The sequence below is a fragment of the Clarias gariepinus genome, unplaced genomic scaffold (assembly GCF_024256425.1).
Source record: "Clarias gariepinus isolate MV-2021 ecotype Netherlands unplaced genomic scaffold, CGAR_prim_01v2 scaffold_31, whole genome shotgun sequence".
Taxonomy (NCBI): Eukaryota; Metazoa; Chordata; class Actinopteri; order Siluriformes; family Clariidae; genus Clarias; species Clarias gariepinus.
This window is the reverse complement of record NW_026520998.1, coordinates 582,501-602,500: the sequence shown is the minus strand read 5'-3', so window position 1 is coordinate 602,500 and position 20,000 is coordinate 582,501. Positions and strand designations below refer to the sequence as shown.

Sequence of the window (20,000 nt, the reverse complement as noted above, 5' to 3'; positions counted from 1 at the left end):
TCTCCGCTGTGGCGACCCCTCGACTGGAGCAGCTGTAAGACTATTAACAACAACATATTGTATTTTAAACACTACTTAGTGCACTAATATAGGGTCTTGGAATCACGGAATCTCGTTAAGTTCCAGTATAATTGTGCAGATTACTAGTTTGATTGAGTATAGGCTGCTTTGTTTATTCCTATAGTTTCGATCTTCTGTGTTTTTGTGTACATTAGGATTAGCAGTATTTTTTCCGGGATTGAGCACAGTGAAGTCACAGTTCCTGCCTCCCTCGTCCCTGTGCCCAGCAGTATTCAAATAAGCTCCAGAGAAATTGCGTCAGGGAAACACAACCTTAGAGGAGTTAAGAGTTTCACTTTCAAAATGTAGATTGAGCACTTTATCCTGTTATTTTACATCATACACTACACTGCCTGGTCAAAACCAAGGGTCTAATTATTGATCTGTATCAAGCAAAGAAAACAACTAGGGAAAATGACTGAAATTGGGTTATTAAGGATAGTGCTGAACTCTTAACTTCACAGGAAAAATATGTTTTAACAAATGTAAGATCAGAGATCACTAATATGCTCTGTGAAGTTTTATCACACAAAAGAGGTTCAGTTTGCCGGGGTGCATAAAACGTACTATACAAGCCTCTGGAGGCAATGTTATGTTCAGGTCTAGACTCAGCAACGTTATCTACTGTATATACAGAAGGGCCCAAAAAATTTATACATAAAGGTCATGGCAATAACTCCCAATCAGTTTTTTTTTCCCCAAACCTTCTTTTATGAGAAATGTCATTACAAATTCTGGTTTGACTTGAAAGCCCCTCATATCACAGTAGTTGCTTTTTAAACTGTATACCTGTAGCTAGTGACAGGGTCAATTTTACTTGGTCCATGCTGACAAGAACATGTATATGTTTTATGTATAGTACAGGATGGTTAGATGAGGTCTGAGGAAGAAACGGTTAAAAGGGAGTCAGAGAAGGAATCAATGTTTTCCTGATCCTTCTTACTGTATATTGACATTAAGAGAACATAAGAACAGAGCACTAAGTGTAGGTTAGCAAACTATAAAAAAAAAAAATCCAGATTTATCTCACCAACAGTACACTTTAATGGGTCACACAGGAAACCCAAACAGGCTTTGGCAACGAACAGGATCAGGCCTGAAGAGCAGAAGGCCCTCAGAAGGTGGAATTCAGTTCAATGCCAGTTTGAGCTTCATGTACATGTATTTGTCAGTCAGCTTTCTCAAACGAGAGAAGAAACATCTGGAGTTTTACATTTTATGAAGGTGAGCCGCATTACTGCATTTGTACCTTCCTTCACGGGTTTCCTGCATCTGAGGATTTAAATCAGCAATGCAAACACCCCCTTTGTAGTGAGAGCTGGCAGGAGGAAGAAAGCTGCACTGAGCATCTGCTCGAATCCTGAAGCACCCAGCAAGTGTGTTAATGCCAGGCAGTACTACCGTACTGTACAGAAGATGTGCATTACTAGTAGTTAATCAAATTCACAGCTAACCAGCTTCCAGTTAACTTATTTTTCATGTGTTCATATTCATATTTAGAGGTCAGGTGTCATATTCACGAACCTGGTATTAATCTATTTTTTAAAGAAGCCCTTTTCTGTCACAAATATTTTCCAGCAGTAACATATTTTCTTTGCTTATCCCAGTTTATAAGGGTGAGCCATGATACCATACCCCTGGAGCAGATACAGTTAGGGGGGTTTATTTATCCTGACTATCATGTGCTTTCATTGTTCTATCATTAAATTAGATGATAGACAAAGAAACTTAATAAATAATAATAAATAATAAATAAGTCCATAATGAAGTCTGTGTGTATTTTACAGGTGAGGGGTCTGGAGTGAGTGATGAGAATAATTACATAATAATATTAATAATAATAAAATAATAATAATTATTATCATAAAACATAATAAAAATTAATATAATAATAATAATAATAATAATAATGACCTGTTTATTAACACTCAGTCTAGCTCTGCGGGACAAGTGAACATATTTAATGTAAACGGCTCCTTTATACCCTTTCTGAGTTCACAAATTCAAATTTTTCAAATTCAAATTTTATTTGTCACATACACAGTCATACACAGTACGAAATGTAGTGAAATGTAGTGAAACACAAGGAGTTGTGATCAGTGTCAGGTTATTATTTAGAGGTTTAAATATCCTCTGGTGTTATTAAGATCATGTAGGATCTTTTCTGTACATTTTTGTGTAAAATTGAAAACTGTGTTATGACAGTGAATCTAATTGTATAATGTGTAAAATTTATTAACGATCATCTACCTTAAACTGCCATCATTATCCAATAGTGGGCTAAACAAGCACCACATCCTCAATCAGTCACGGGGGAAGAGGGGGAGAGGGGGCATTTCCTAGGCTGGGTAGGCATGTAAAAAACATTAGAGTCGTATCAGAGAGTGTGTTTAGTGTTTTTATTTCAGGCGAACACATCAATATGAAACCCTGCTTGCTGAAGTAAAAGCGTTCACAGAAAATAATCCAGAGGTTAATGAGGTCATGGTTTTCGTATGTTTGAGGTAGAGGACAGATGGTGTCATTTCCATCCCACCTCAGTCTTCACTACACTGTCCCTGCCAGTCCTGTCCTCCCTGCTGTGTCCTACATCTACACCCTGATTCATGTGAATAAATTAGGAGAAGCGTATACACATATGATATGAAACACAATACACGTGCATTAACATTTACATTCATGGCATTTAGCAGAAGGGTTTAATACCGAACAGTGCTGAAGGATCAGAGGGAGTGTGATGCAGTGCTCGAGTGATAAGTGATAAGTGCTTTGAGGAACAGTAAGTGGGTGTTCATCCTTTTTTAGCTTTGTAAATAAGCCTCATCAATTTAAATCTGATGCTGCTGCAAGCCAGTGGAGGGAGTGTAGCAGTGAGGAGGTATGGGAAGATTCAGGAAGGATGAAAACAAGTCATGCCCTGTCTGCAGAGGGTGAAGGAAGCTCACAGACAGACCTACTGTACAGACGTGAGTCGCAGGAGTCCAGTCTCACAATGACATGGGACTGGACAAGCACCTGAGTGGCCTGAATGGACAGAAATGGACAAATACTTCTAATGCTGTGAAGAAGAGTGACACAAGCGTGTCAATTTAGCAATGTGAGTGAAAAAGCACAATCCAAGGTTACACCAAGGTTGTTGCAGTTATCAAATACGAGCTCATAAGAGTTGTCCAGGAAGGTAGCAAGATCCTGATGGCGGATGAATCACCAGAGATGAACAGCGGTTCAGTTTTTGCTGGAGTTAATTAGCAGCTGATGAGATAGCATCCAGGATGAGACGTCTGCCAGACATCCTGAGAGCTAAGCAGAAACATGAGTGTCTGAGGAAGGAGGGGATCATCCATACAGCAGTGCATTAAGAATGATTATGTAGCAGACGAGAACTAAGTACTGAGCCTTATGGACACCAGTGTAGAGTCAGTTGCTTCTCATCAGCTCATAGACTGAACTTCCAGGTGGAGAAACATTTTGCCATGCTGTGCCACAAGTTCCAAGACACAAGGGGATGTACACGAGATTCTTCGGGTTTACTGTGTCGAATGCTGCTGTAGGAGAGTCGAGCAATTACATTCCTGGACTACAATAACCTGTGACGATACACCGCACAAGATCCCAAACTCTTGCAGCCTACAGGCACAAATAACATAACCTAACCCAGGGGTTCTCAAACCTAATATTCAAAAGTTACTTAATCATCCCAAAAAGACACACGGGGCATCTATGTGACGAGATCTCCAACCAGAAGCGGGGCACCAGGATGGGTCAGACAGGTCCGGAGGGCAGAGGGAGTCTGGATCACTGGCAGCTCAGGAACGACATGTGTAGCTCGACAGAGAGAGAGAGAGAGGGAAGAGAGAAGACAGAAGAGGGGAGAGCAGAAGAGAACAGATAACAGTTAGGTATGGTCACAGTCGAACAATGTATAATGCGAATGTATGTGAATGACCCCGGCAGGACTAACTATGACTTCATAACTAAAAAGGAGGAGCCAGAAGGAAACACAAACATGAGGGGGAACTGAGATGTAAAGCAACCAATCACCTCACCGTCAACAAACCTGAGTGATCAATGAGAGTGAGGAAGACAACATCCAAACATACCAGTTCACCATAATACTCTACGTCCATGAGTCCCCCAGATCTGCTCCTTTACCTAAGGCTAATCTATTTATAAAAATGCTTGGCTAAATAAATAGGTTTTTAGCCTGGACTTAAACACTGAGACTGACTTTTTCATATTAGTCATTATCAATTATCAAGACATTATTAAATTACTTTCATTATACTTTTTATAACTCACAAGCAGCGTGCCTTCATGTTTAAGGCAGTCTGAAACAAAATACATTTTAATCTACTGTAGTAGAACAAATGCCACTGTTTGACCAAAGCAACTCAAGTGTGAGAAAGTTGTAAATATGTTTTAGTTGAGTGCAAAAGTAATGGCACTGTTTCCCTGCAAATTGTGTTTAGTGAACCTGAACAGCTCCAACATTTAACATTAAAAGGTTTACAGAAAAAATCTTCTTTGACTGATTTTCAACTAAATAAGCAATAAGTGCATTTTTTTGATGCCTGAATCAACTAATTAAACAAACTTGACCATAAAGGACAACACAACACTGTAATATCAAAATGATTATGAGTTTAAATCCCTTGCATTAGCTCTGCTACTACTGTAGGTGTATTTGTGGACGAGAGGGGAAAAAATGCAGTGAAGCTGATTGGTTGCAGCACTCTGGAAAGTTGGGGTTTTTCATTTCTATTTGAAAACAAAACTGTGCAAAAGATGAAAAGCACCAAAGCACAAAAACACACAGCATCCCAGTCTGATAAATGGTATAAACACCTGCCTAAACACTGGCACAAAAAGGTGTGTCACTAGATGGAGACACTGAGCTTTTCTTTATGCTGATGTGATGAACACTGAGAGAAGACAAATGCACTATGGTCCAGGGCTTTACTGCTACTAACTACAACTAGTATAACTATTAGATTTTCAAAAATGAGTTTGGGGAAAAAATCATGCTGGATATATACTAATATGGATAATGTGTTGGCAATGAAAGGATGCCACATTGTTTAATGAAAATGAAAATAATCACTCTACAAAGGCTGAATTCACAGCACAGGATGTGAGAGGCGGACCTGCCAATTCTGGTGTTCTTTGCCAAATGTCAGTCAAGTTCCACAGTGCCTGGCAATGAGCACAGGGCCCGCTAGAGAATATCAGGCCCTCGGGCCACCCTAATGAAGTCTGTTTCTGATTGTTTGGTCAGACACATTCACACCAGTGGCCTGCTGGAGGTCATTTTGTAGGGTTCTGGCAGCACTCATCCTGGTCCTCCTTGAACAAAGGATTGAATGCCGGTCCTGCTAATGGGTTAAGGACCTTCTACAACCCTGTTCAGCTCTCCTAGAGTAACGGCCTGTCTCCTGGAAGCTCCTCCTGCTCTTGAGACTGTGCTGGGAGACAAAGCAAATCTTCTGGCAATGGCATGTATTGATGTTCCATCCTGCAGGGCTTGAAGTGCCTGTGCGACCTCTGTAGGGTCCTGGTATCACCTCATGCTACCGGTAGTGACGCTGACCTTAACCAAATGCAAAACCACAGGAAGGCAGTCACAAACGGTGAGGAGAGAAAAATTGTCATTGGGTCCACCTGTAAAACCATTCCTGTTTTGGGGTCGTCTCACTGCTGCCCCTCTAGTGCACCTGTTGTTAATTTAATTAACACCAAAATAGCCAAAAGCTGATTAACAACCCCCTTAGATACTTAACTGACTGGAATTCAATACCATTTGGCTCTAGTTACATTTTTAATTTATGTATTTTTTAAATAAATAATTATAATTCAAATTCAATAGCTTTTTGACTATTGGAGTTACACATGTAAACCAATACTATAATCCAGTCTATTATTGCTATGAACTACAAGATTTAAAAATACATTTAAAAAATTTAGTTTATTTATTTATTTATTTGTTTGTTTTTTTATTTAATTTAAATTATATATAATTAAATTGAGTTCATTTCCCTCAATTTTACCAACTTACCAACTTATACTTATACAGTGCCTGGCAATACTGTACTATACAGGGGTTAGACAATGAAACTGAAACGCCTGGTTTTAGACCACAGTAATTCATTAGTATGTTGGAGGGCCTCATTTTTCCGGGCCAATACAGCATCAATTCATTTAGGAATGACAGAGACAGAGTCCTACACGGTGGCCAGAGGGATTTTGAGCCATTCTTCTTGCAGAATAGTGGTCAGGTCATGTGATGCTGGTGGAGGAAAATGTTTCCTGACTCGCTCCTCAAAAACACCCCAAAGTGGCTCAATAATATTTAGATCTGGTGACTGAGCAGGCCATGGGAGATGTTCAACTTCACTTTCATGTTCATCAAACCACTTTGTCACCAGTCCTGCTGTGTGTATTGATGGATTATCATCCTGATACACGGCACCACCTTCAGGATACAATGTTTAAACCATTGGGTGCACATGGTCCTCCAGAATGGTTCTGTAGTCCTTGGCAGTGACACGCCCATCTAGCACAAGTATTGGGCCTAGGGAATGCCATGATATTGCAGCCCAAACCATCACTGATCCACCCCATGCTTCACTCTGGTCAGTCTGGGTGGTACGCTTCTTTGTACTGTACTGTAACTATGCCAGATGTGGGAAAGACAGTGAAGGTGGACTCATCAAAGAACAATACAGTAAATGGTTTCACATTGACCATAGCCTGAGATTTTTGCTGCTGGCACCACTAAAACTGACATTTGTCATTGGCATGAGTGACCAAAGGTTTGTACATAGACCCTGCGGAGCTCCAGACCAACAGTTTTGGTGGAAACAGGAGAGTTGAGGTGCACATTTAATTCTGCAGTGAGTTAATAAAATCAGGGTTAGCACCTGGACATCCCTTTCTGACAGCTTTCTCCTGCGTCCACAGTGACTGTTGGATGGTTCGTCCTTCTTGGTGGTATGTTGATGTTACCCTGGATACCGTGGCCCTTTATACATCACAAAGACTTGCTGTCTTAGTCATAGATGTACCAGCGAGATGCGCACCATACAATTTGTCCTCTTTTGAACTCTGATATGTCACCCACAATGTTGTTGCATTGCAATATTTTAAGCAAAACTGTGTTATTACTCTGCTAATTAAACCTTCTCACTCTTACTGGTGGAATGTGAGTCAATGAAGATCGGCCACCTGGCTGGTCAAATATAGCCAAGGAACCTTCAACACTAAATTGGCTGCTGTTTCAGTTTCATTGTCCAACCCCTGGATAAACTGTATATGCATCAAGTAAAGACAAGACCTAGGGAGATTACTGAAACTACTCAAATTGTTACATTTATTTTATAAATGATATATAATTCAAATTGAGTTGGTTTCTGATCATAGGAGTGAAACGTGTGAAACCCTTTGTCCTATAATTTATTATTGTTATTATATAATGTGTAAAATTATTGTTCCGCATTAGGCAAAGAAAACTACTGAGTGACCGTTGGAGAACCCGTTAATTGTGACCGGGTGCATGTTAGGGCCGATTAAATTCTGTGACGTCACACACCAAACCACACGCCGGCCGTCAACGTTGCCATGGCAACGACGTCAGACCGGGAAACTAAGCAGGAAACACAGTTTATTACATTGTTACATTTCTAATGTTCAACAAAACACCACCCCGTGATAGAGAGAGAGAGAGAGAGAGAGAGGAGGCAGAGTGCGACACTCCATCTGCAGATCTATTATTATTAGTGTGATTATTATTATTGTGATTATTAATATGATTATTGTGATGATGATGATGATGATGATGATTATTATTTCTGGTGACTTTGTCCAGCAGTAGTGTGTCCTTGACCCGCTGGAGCTCGTGCTGCTGGTTTCCGGTGTCAGGGGAAGGTGCACCTGTGATGTTCCGCAGTGTCACGGCGCTGTAGACTGGGGGCGGAGTGACGGAGTGACGGATCCGGTTCCAGCGGGGTGAGCAGGCGGACCGCTCCCTGTCCTGTCCGGTTCCGCTCGTCATGGCCTCGACGCGTCTGGAGCGGCTCTGTGCTCGGCTGCTGCGCGCGCTGGTTCAGGCGGTTCTGGCGCTGTTCCGGCTGCTCGCGGCTCCGCGGCGGGGGGGGGGCTCGGACGGTCACCGGGGGCTGTCCCCCATCACCGAGCCGCTGCTGCGCGTGCCCGCCGTCCAGCTCGCGCGGAACATCCGCCGCAAACAAGTGAGATCAACCGATCAGTGATGAATCCTGATTATATAAACACACACACACACACACATACACATACACACACATACACACTCAGATCTCTGTTTCAGGAAGAGACGCAAGGTGGCGTGTTTAGGGGGATTATGGGAAGTGTAGTCTCCTCTCTGTGTGTGTGTCCTGTGTGTGTGTGTGTTCTGTGTGTGTGTGTGTGTGTGTTCTGTGTGTATGTGTGTGTGTGTGTGTGTGTCCTGTGTGTGTGTGTTCTGTGTGTGTGTGTGTGTGTGTGTCCTGTGTGTGTGTGTGTGTGTGTGTGTTCTGTGTGTGTGTGTGTGTGTGTCCTGTGTGTGTCCTGTGTGTGTGTGTGTGTTCTGTGTGTATGTGTGTGTGTGTGTGTGTTCTGTGTGTGTTCTGTGTGTGTGTGTGTTCTGTGTGTGTTCTGTGTGTGTGTGTGTGTGTTGCAGCGCTTCTCTTCGTCCCTGTAATAAATTCAGCTGTTTAAATCATTAGAGATCTGAAACTAACGGCTCGTAAAGTCGCTTCTAATCAACATTTTCTTTTCTTTTTTGACGCAAACTTCAGTTTTTATCGTTTATTTTGTTCGAGTAATTCATGTTTTGTCGCGTTTTTGTTTCACTTTCTTGAGGATTGTGACAGGTTGTGAGTGACACATAGCCACGCCCACCGAGGGGGGGGGGCACTGCCGAAAATGTCATAAAATGTAAACACACTTGCTATATGTTATATATTGATATACAGTTACAATACTATTTCAATAATATTATTAATATTATATTATATTAATATCATGTACATCATTTATCATTTACATGATTATTTTTCTCTGCTCAGGTGTGTATACACTTTTTTGGCTGACTGCTTTGATGTAATCTGACACAAAACTGCTCATAATAACTTTCCTTTTACTTAATCTTTTGGTTTCATTAATAGCGCAGCTTTAATTTCAGGCCAATACCAAAGGACTGGCAAAGTTCCATTACGTTCTGTCCAGGTGTGAACCCCAGTCCAGGTTGTGTGTGGATCAGATGGTCCACCGTGGCGACCCCTTGACTGAATTAGGGCCACCACACACATTCATACATATCTCCAGTCTGTGGTCGAGGACATGGACATTTAGAGTGTAGAAAGGTCAAGAGAACAGCCTATTGTTTAATACTGGAACCTATGTTCAGGAGAGATGAACGTGGATTTAATAAAAAACAGTTGTCACGTTGCCAGATCCAGAGGGCAACTAAAACTTTTGTTCCTAGGAAAAAGTAGTGTAGATGTTTTTAAAGGAAGTCCTGTTTTGTACCATTTAATAAAATGTACAGGGACACAATATCATTTACTGTAGCTCTTCTAAAAAGCATGTTATTACGCTTATGTTATGTAAAAAGCATGTCCTATTACGCTTGCAATGTGGAATGATAAGATTTATTCATATTATAAAAGTAAATATGGTAGTGTGTAAATGAGAGGGGTGTGTGGGGGGGACAAGTGCAGTTACAAGGAGTAGAGAAAGCAATAGGAAGGGTGGTGGAGAAGTGAAGAAGAGAGTGCAGGGTCGAATGGGTGGAGAAGAGTGGCGGGAATGATCTGTGGTTTACTTTGGAATGGACAAGAATGAACAGGATTAGGAACGAGTACATTAGAGGGACAGTGCAGGTAGGAAGGTTTGGGGACAAATTTAGAGAGGCCAGGTTGAGATGGCTTGGACATGTGCAGAGGGATGAGGGGTATGACAAGAGGAGGATGTTAGAGATGGAGCTGCCAGGCAGGAGGAGAAGAGGAAGGAGGTTAGGGGACATGGTGAGGGAGGACATGCAGGAGGTTGGAGGGACAAGGGAACATGTAGAAGCCAGAGTTGGATGGAGACAAATGGTCCGCTGTGGCGACCCCTAACGAGAAGAAGAACATGTGCCAACCTCAGCAGCGACCTCTCGTCTGTTCCAACCTAGGGCCTGTCCCAGAAGGCTTAGGGCACGAGGCAGGGGTACACCCTGGACAGGGTGCAAGTCATTCATTCAGGTTTTATTTGTATTCTAGGTAACGAGTGTTCAGGTGGTTCAGGCCTACATCGATCGCATCCAGGAAGTCAACCCACTGATCAATGCTTTGGTTAAAGACAGGTGAGTAAGGCGCAGGTGTCTTATTTTTTTATCTGCATAATTCAATTAAATTCAATTTTATTTGTATAGCGTTTTTAACGATTGTCATTGTTGCAAAGCAGCTTTACACAATCAAAATAATTATTTAAGTGTGTATGAGATGTGAGTGTGTGTGAATCAGAATGATCAGATGGTCCCTGATGAACGAGCCGAGGGTGACGGTGCTGAGGGAAAAACTCCCTGAGATGGTAATAGGAAGAAACCTTGAGAGGAACCAGACTCACCAGGGAACCCATCCTCATCTGGGTGAAACAGACATGAGGGAGAACTGGGATGTAAAGCGTCCAATCACTTCACCGTCAGCAAACCTGATGATTGATGAATGAGAGTGGGGACGACAGTAATGTGGGGAGGTTTTTGCACTGATTATTGTTCTGATCACAGAGTCGTCTCTCACGTTCTGTATCGGTCAGGTTTGCTGCAGCGCTCCAAGAGGCAGCACAGGTGGATAAACTGATAGAGGAGGAGACGGGAGGAGAGGATGTACTAGAGGATAGGCTTCCTCTTCTCGGAGTGCCCTTCACTGTGAAAGAGGCCTTCGCCCTGCAGGGTAACTATAGCCACATGTCTGTTCATTTAATCAGCACATCTACCTGAACTGAAAGAATTACTAAAAATAGTGCTTGTGATGTATTGAGAAAGGTATAATATCACACCACAATCCACCACACAGTACAGCATACTGGATATTAATTTACATACTGTAGTAGCACATAGCACCGTATTAAATACATACAGAACATACAGTGAGCCATTCTGACCTGAACCTCTAAACAGATTGGTGTATTTGTAAGATTATACACAGGTATGAAAACACAAATCCGATACAACCTACCCATAATAAAGGATCAGCCAACACACCCTTCTCTTCTAACACATCACACAATGCAGCACCAGCAGGCTTTCAGGCTTATCTCTCCTCTCTGTCTCTTCCTCTGTTTCTCTCAGGCATGCCCAACTCCACAGGACTGCTGAGCAGGAGGGGGGTGATTTCAGGAGGAGATGCCCCACCTGTGGCTCTGTTAAAGCGGGCTGGAGCTATTCCACTGGGCGTGACCAACTGCAGTGAGCTTGCCATGTGGCTGGAGTCTCACAACCACCTTTACGGCATCACCAGGAACCCTTATGACCTCGGGAGGATAGCAGGGGGCAGCTCAGGTTAGGACACATACAGTACGGTGCTCTTATCAATATTCACCCAGACCCTCCCCGTACACACACACACCCCTTTACCACCATCACCCTGTAACGAGAAGTAACCAAGACGACAAGATCAGCGATGCTACCAACACCACCATCACGCTTCCATAAAACAGAGCTTCGAAATCTTTAGGCTGTGATTGTCCCCTTGTTGGACCCTTCTCATAGCCATGGGAACGTCCCCAGTCCTGGGCCTGCAGTCGAGGGGCTGGGACTGGGAAGGGGGGTGGGGGGTTGTACTAGGTAAACAGCGCTATTCATGGTGCTGTAACACAGCGATAACAATCACTCTATTAAAGGGAATCCTGTCCGGATTTGTCATGATGAATGTCCTCATCAAGACTTAAATGTCCAGTTTGAACTTAAATGTCCAGTTTGTGCAAATTATCACCATGAGCATGCATATGTGTAGAGATGCCATTCTTGTAATAGTTGTGTGTTAGCATGTCTTCAGACAGCACAGCATGGAGAGGGCGCCCCAGCACCCCTGCTTCACACAGCTATGACACGTCCCTAATGCTTTTATTACCCAGTCAATGACCCGGTCCCCCTCTAGGCAGACTCATGGTGGTGACTCATTCTTTTTTAATGATGGCTCTAATAATCCTCTCTGAGATCTTTAGACTATATATTATTCAGAGTTTTGTCCTTGGCTTGGTTTGGTAGCACCTCAGTCTTTATCATGCTGTTTATTTAGATATGCATGTTAAGATGACATGACATTTTATCTGCACACATGCCCACTCTATTCAACTATTTATCTTACTTGTTGTTGAATCGAACCCGGGCCTTCCACATGGCAGGCGAAACACCTACTTGTGTAGCGCTTTTAACAATGGACCACAAAGCACTTTTATATAAATGCATATTATATATAAATAAATAAATAAACAATTATCCGATAGACTGCACTTCATAATTAACATTAGAATAACTGGCTAACTGACCAACTGGGATCCAGTATTTATGATTTTTTTTCTAAATGATTGCTTTAACATGAGAGTGATCCAATACAACCTGCTCCTCTCTCTCTCTCTCTCTCTCTCTCTCTCTCTCTGTCCAGGTGGAGAGGGAAGTATAATAGGTAGTGGAGCGTCTGTGATTGGAGTGGGATCAGACATTGGAGGAAGCATCCGAATGCCTTGTTTTTTTAACGGTATTTTTGGACACAAGCCAACATCAGGTAGGAAATGAGTGTTTATATACGTGTACGTGTATATGAGTGTTTATATACGTGTACGTGTATATGAGTGTTTATATACGTGTACGTGTATATGAGTGTTTATATATGTAATATCAATGTCACAAGAATACTGTTAATTTCTTAGTGTTTCGTAGTTTTTGTAATGTTTTTTTTTTGTGCTTGTGTTTCCTTGTACTTGTCTGCAGGTATAGTGAGTAACAGAGGTCAGTATCCTCCAGCGTCTGGACAGCAGCCAGACTTCCTCTGCACAGGCCCGATGTGCCGCTACGCTGAGGATCTCCTGCCCGTGCTGAAGATTATGGCCGGACCCAATGCAGAAAAGTAGGCTCTTTGTTTTGGAGTGAAAAGGAAATGTATTGCAGTGGTATTGAGCTTATGTGTGGAAGGTTGTGAGGTCCAGTCTCAGCACTGACAGAAAGCTAGCTGCTCAGCTATATGCTTAGATTAGATTTAATTGTTTACCATCAGCCAATAAACTGTCGTTACGGTAGGCTTTTCATAGACAGCAACCTATCTTAGATTGGATGACACCATTGATTAATATTATCTACACAAGAGCAGTGCTTTGTACAATACACCGACCAGCCATAACCTTACAACCACTTACTGTAGGTTTTGCGTTCCCCTACTGTAGTTCCATTGAGGTGGCTCTGGCCCCTCTGGGGGTGGGCTTGTAGTGTGTGGCACGGGACATTGTCATTTGTTCCTTTTGGTGCTGTAGGTTGTGGTGCGGAACCTTCATGGATTGTACTTGTTTGCACGGCACATGGTTGCTCAATCTGACTAAGATCTGGCTGCATTGGGGCCCGTGGGCTCTTCACCTGCTGGACCTCCTGCACGACGGGCTTGGGTCTACTGGGTGTTCTGGTACCTTTCTATCGTGACCAGCATTGACAGTTTTCTGTGGGACTGGACCCAACAGGATGGCGTTCAGGCCCCCTGGGTGTGGGCGAGTTGTGGGTGCCCATGATCCTGTGACCAGTTTGCAGGTGTATAGTTGGTGATGAATGTTGTTCACTTCACCTCTCTGTGGTCATGTCTGTTATGGCTGATCGGTGCTATTGGTTCTAAGTGAACTCATCATGAGGGTGTGGAACATGCTCTCTTTTGACTCTCTGTAAAATCTGACGTTCTTCCCTGCAGATTATCCCTCTCTGCTAAAGTGGATCTAAGGAAACTCCGGTTCTTCTCAGTTCCTCATGATGGAGGATCACCTCTTCTGTCTCCTGTAGACCCTCAACTCATTCAGGCACAGAAAAAAGTGTGTTTGTAGTTTGTCTTTGTGAAATTTTTTTTTTTTTTTTAGTTAACACACAAACATTACCAGCGTTTTTAATTTGTGGTGTGTTTCAGGTGGTGGAACACTTAGAGGCTGACTTAGGGGTTCAAGTTGAAGAACTGCGCATCCCTCAGCTCAAATATTCCTTTCAGATCTGGGGAGCCATGATGTCCTCGCCTGGCAGTGATGGAAAGGTTTACCTGTGTTGTTCCTATACTCTGAGGTTGCAGCCCTTCTTCAATTTCTTGTCCTGATTACTTTAATACGAATTTCATAGACTTTCAAAAAGGTTTAACTATTTACACAATAAATTTCTGTCCAGTGATATGAAAATGGGAAAACTGATTGTTTCCTTCAAATGACTAAATGACATTTTAAACAGAAACATTGAAATTCTCCTTCCAGTATTAATGTGCGGTGTTTAGACACAGTGACCTTCTCATATTTATTTAGCATACTAGCTAATTGACTAAATTCTTGCAAAAAAAAACAAAAAACAATACCTTTACTTAGTTTAAACTCGCCCGCAAGTTCCAGTTTTAAATGAAAAGAGAAGAACCTGCACAATAGCACCTAAAGTGACAGTTTTGGTGGGTGAACTGCTGATCTTTATGAAGGTTTATAATCCCTTTTCTTATAACACTAATCACTTTAGACCAGAGGTGGAGATAACCAGTGCCTTTACTCTGTTACTGTACTACAGCAGTTTTGTTAGTGGATCATTTTTACTTTTATTTTACTTCATCCTCCAACAAATATCTGTACTTTGTACATCACTACATTTCTGCATCACACTGATTACATTACAGCATTTGAAGCGGCACCTGCTCACGATTATTTGTGTAATTGCATGATTTGCCTTTCCTGTGTTAAAGGATTAATGTAGCATGTGTGCCATGGATGGATGGATGGATGGATGGATGGATGATTGGATGGATGGATGGATGGATGGATGGATGATTGGATGGATGGATGGATAGATGCTTTATTTATCTAAAGATTTCGGTACTTTTACTTAAGTAGTATTGTAAATGAAGAACTTTTACTTGAGAAATATTTTGCCCTGGGTGTCTTTATTTTAGTTAAATAAAGTGTTTGTGTACTTTGCCCTCTAAAACTCCCTTTTAGACCTACTGTACAGTCCCCCAACATGGGCAGGTTTGAGGGAACAGGCATAATATAGTATTTGCATATCAGTGTTAATACCGACGTGAACTAATAATTAAGTTGTAAAATGTGTCCTAAACTTGTATAAAGCTTTATGTTTGTGTTGACTAACTGCATGGTCCTATTTTAGGCCCCTACTACGTTTGCTGAGCTCATGGGCGGAGGAGAGAAGAGGGTGTGGCCTGTGTGGGAGCTTTTCAAATGGTTCCTTGGATTGTCCTCTCACACCATGGCTGCTATAGGTATATTTGTCTGTTTTTTTGCGAGTGACAGGTAGAGATATGGAGAGAGATCACACCTCTTCCTGGAATCTCATTTCTTTCTCTCCTCATCTGTTTCGGTCAGGTCTGGCTCTGGTGGAGATGTTTCATAGCTCAAAGCCGTCTCAGTTCATTCTTCAGCAGAAAGAGAGTTTGCAAAAGGATCTGGAGGAGCTTTTGGGTACTGACGGAGTGCTTTTGTACCCTTCACACCCTCAGCTCGCACCCAAACACCACCAGCCCCTGGTCACCCCGTTCAATTTCTCTTACACAGGTCAGCTTTTACACTCCCTCATGTTTCAGGAAAGTTTCGATAACGTTTTGTTTGCTTTAACATTGTAATGGAGAATCGCTCAAAGCACACTTGGAACTTTTTTTTTATCTTGTATCAGTTATCTTTAAACGATCTCGAGCACAAACAGGGTGGAGTGCAGTTTGGATTTTGAATTAAAATATTTTTTTGAGCTGGTCACAAAATTTAAGTCCACCTTGTCAACTGGCATGAGCCTAAAAAAAGAGCCTAAAAACACACACACACACACACACACACACACACAATGTACCATTAAATGGATAATAAAACCCTGGAGAAGCTCACATGGACACTCACAGCAATGAAATGATTGAGAGTGTGTTAAAGGACCTGCATATAATCATAAAGACATTTTCTTCTTTTTTTTTTATTATCTTGCTTTTTTCCAACAAACATCTCTCTCTCTGTCTCTCTCTCTCTCTCTCTCTCTGCAGGGATCTTTAATATCCTCGGGCTGCCGGTGACCCAGTGCCCTTTAGGACTCAGTGAGGAGGGTTTGCCCCTTGGACTGCAGCTTGTATCAGGGAAGCTACAGGATCGTCTCTCTTTGGCTACGGCTCTGTACCTGGAGAAAGCTTTCGGTGGATGGAGGGAGCCGGGTGTCGAAGAACACACACTAAACAAAACCTTATATAATGACAGTAATGCTGCATAACTACTGAAGTGTCAATGCGTAAAGTAGTTAATTTAACTCCTCTAAGCTTAGGGTTACCACATTGTAATGTGAGTAACAGAAGATTAACTATAGACAGAGGTTAAGGAAGGAAGGAAGGAAGAAAGGAAGGAAATACTGTATGTAATATTAATATAATATGATACTGAGGGTGCCATTTAAATTGCAATGAAGGTACAGTTTAAGTTTATTACAATTATTGAGATAATCCATATAATTTAGAAGAAAGAACGGAAGAACAAATGAAAGGATGGGAAAAAAGAAAGAGTTACGCATTATTAAAATATGGAAAGGGAAAGAAAGAAAGTAAGAAAGAGACTATTGTTGAAATAGAAAAGGAAGGAAAGAAGGAAAATAAATGGAAGGGAGAAGTACTGTACTATTAAAACATGCCACAGAGATCAAACGTGACATTTTATTGTGAAGGAAGACAGGAAATAGTAAATATTAATAATATAAGACTAAGAAAAATTATATAAGAAAAAGTTAAACTACAGTTTACAATTAAATTACAGTTGAAGTAATATACAGTATCTATGTACAAAGGAAAGGAATTGTGTTACTACTGACACTTTACAAAGAGATGAAAGAAATGTAAAACAATTAATGTGTAATTTCATTATGATTTTTTACAGTTAGGCAGGTCCCTATAAACACTTATTAAAGAAATGAGAACTAAGAATGGAATGGGAATTTATGCATATTCAAATGTTTGTGTAAAATAAACAGCATTCAAAAAATAAATAAATAAACGTTTAATCTTTGACCCTGTGTTACAAGATGATGAGGCACATTTCGAGATGGTACAGTATCTGTTATGCCTTATGTAATGTTATGTAAACAGACGTTTGTGTTTTTTATGGACCAAACAACATTGACTTCACTTGATTACACCCACGTCCCCACACTCAGGTTTACTGTTTAGGACAGAAATACTGTAGGCCTTTAGAGCAGCACGGTACTGACACAACACTCATCTCCCTTAAGTTCCTTTAACCTACAGTACTTAGTGTGGAGTAGGGAGCACCCTGCGAAGCACACTACAGAATAGAACATGGCTTTAATATCCACGTTAGGCCACACCCACATGTTTTTTTATCTCATTTTTTGTTTTTATTTGTGTATATAGTATTACAGTGCAGTAAACTCTCTCTCTCTCTATATATATATATATATATATATATAATATTAGTACAATCATACAAAAATACCCCATAAAAATAGTGCACTCAGTATAATATCAATATTATCAATATATGTTTATTATAATGCACTTAATAATATACAGTATCTCACAATAGTGAGATGCCCCACGGATGCTCAATAGGGTTTACGTCTGGAGAGACCTGGCACCTTTACCCTCAGTTTCTTCAGCGACGCACTGGTTGTCTTGGAAGTGTGTTTGGGCTCATTATCATGTTAGAATACTGCCCTACGGCCCAGTTTCCGAAGGCAGGGGATCATGCTCTTCTTCAGTATGGCACAGCACATGTTAGCATTCATGGTTCCCTCAATGAACTGTAGTTCCCCAGTGCCAGCAGCACTCATGCAGCCCCAAACCGTGACACTCCCACCACCATGTGGGAGTGTCATGTCTTTGTACACATCTGTCTTTGTACTCCTCACCTGGTCGCCGCCACACATGCTTGACACCATCTGAACCAAATATGATGAACAGGATGTGGTTTCAGTATTCCATGTCCTTAGTCTGCTTGTCTTCGCTTTCTTGTGCACCATCTTTAGAAGAGGCTTTCTCCTGGGACGACAGCCATGCAGACCAATTTTTTTGCAGGTATAGTGAGTAACAGAGGTCAGTATCCTCCAGCGTCTGGACAGCAGCCAGACTTCCTCTGCACAGGCCCGATGTGCCGCTATGCTGAGGATCTCCTGCCCGTGCTAAGGATTATGGCCGGACCCAATGCAGAAAAGTAGGCTCTTTGTTTTGGAGTGAAAAGAAATTGTATGTGCGGCATATGGTTTGAGCACTGACAGGCTGGCTCCTCATCCCTTCAACCTCTGCAGGAATGCTGGCAGCACTCACACATCTATTTTCAAAAGCCAACCTCTGGACATGACGCTGAGCATGTGCACTCAACTTCTTTGGTCTACCATGGCGGGGCCATGAGAATTATTTGCCATGAGGTGCCATGTTAAACGTCTAGTGACCAGTATGAGAGTGTGAGAGCGATAACACCAAAATTAACACACCTGCTCCCCAAGGACACCTAAGACCTTGTAACACTAATGAGTGACATGACAACGGGAAGGGAAAAGGGCTAATTGGGCACAATTTGGGCCTTTTCATTTAGGGGTGTACTCACTTTTGTTTTGTGGTGGGAGTGTCATGGTTTGGGGCTGCATGAGTGCTGCTGGCACTGGGGAACTACAGTTCATTGAGGGAACCATGAATGCCAACATGTACTGTGCCATACTGTGTGTTGAGTTGTTTTGAGGGGACATCAACTTTACACCATTATACAAGCTGTACACTGATTACTTTACATTCTATCAGAGTTTCATATCTTTAGCGTTGTCCCTTAAAAAGATATAATAAAATATTTACAAAAATGTGAGGGGTGTACTCACTTTTGTGAGATACTGTATATATAATGTATAGAGTTCTGCTGTACAGAAAGACATACAGACATGTACATGGGCTTCAGCCTGAAATAATAATATCACTGATCATCAGCCGAGGACAGCACCGTCTTCATGTAGAAGTGGAACTGTCCCCAGTCACCACACACATCGGAAACAGACCACACGGGGCGTCCATGTGACGAGATCTTCACCCAGAAGAGGGACACCAGGACGAGTCAGACAGGTCCAGAGGGCAGAGGGGGTCTGGATCACTGGCAGCTCAGGAGAGACGTGTGTAGTGAGAGAGAGAGAGAGAGAGAGGGGGAGAGAAAGAGAAGAAATAACAGTTAGGTATGGTCACAGTCACACAATGTATAATGTGAATGTATATTAACTGTAGAGTGCAAGCAGAGACTCCGGCAGGACTAACTATGACATCATAACTAAAAGGGAGGAGCCAGAAGGAAACACAAACATGAGGGGGAACTGAGATGTAAAGCAACCAATCACCTCACCGTCAGCAAACCTGAGTGATCAATGAGAGTGAGGAAGACAGCATCCAAACATACCAGTTCACCATAATACTCTACGTCCATGAGACCCCCAGATCTGCTCCTTTACCTAAGGCTAATCTATTTATAAAAATGCTTGGCTAAATAAATAGGTTTTTAGCCTGGACTTAAACACTGAGACTGTGTCTGAGTCCCGAACACTATTTGGAAGACTATTCCATAACTTTGGGGCTTTGTAAGAAAAAGCTCCGCCCCCAGCTGTATTTTTCATAATACGCGGTACTGACAAGCAGCCTGCATCCTTTGATCGAAGTAGGCGTGGCGGATCGTAAGACACTAGCAGTTCGCTCAGG

At 42.0% G+C, this 20,000-nt stretch overlaps 1 protein-coding gene across 1 annotated transcript; it reads left to right on the top strand.

The window, feature by feature from the left end:
- Positions 1-7,877: 7,877 nt before the first annotated feature.
- faah2a (fatty acid amide hydrolase 2a) lies at positions 7,878-17,321 on the top strand. Its single transcript, XM_053490728.1, has 11 exons — positions 7,878-8,303; positions 10,338-10,420; positions 10,873-11,009; positions 11,408-11,617; positions 12,723-12,842; positions 13,049-13,184; positions 14,007-14,124; positions 14,217-14,336; positions 15,440-15,551; positions 15,655-15,843; positions 16,317-17,321. The coding sequence occupies exons 1-11, from the start codon at positions 8,106-8,108 to the stop codon at positions 16,535-16,537; spliced, it is 1,644 nt and encodes a 547-aa protein (XP_053346703.1). The 5' UTR covers positions 7,878-8,105; the 3' UTR covers positions 16,538-17,321.
- Positions 17,322-20,000: the final 2,679 nt, after the last annotated feature.

Bases quoted from the DNA above. Each gene is read 5' to 3' on its own strand.
- faah2a (XM_053490728.1), top strand. From the start codon at position 8,106: ATGGCCTCGACGCGTCTGGAGCGGCTCTGTGCTCGGCTGCTGCGCGCG. The intron at 8,304-10,337 runs GTGAGATCAACC...TTTGTATTCTAG, and splicing joins GGAACATCCGCCGCAAACAA to GTAACGAGTGTTCAGGTGGT. The intron at 12,843-13,048 runs GTAGGAAATGAG...ACTTGTCTGCAG, and splicing joins TGGACACAAGCCAACATCAG to GTATAGTGAGTAACAGAGGT.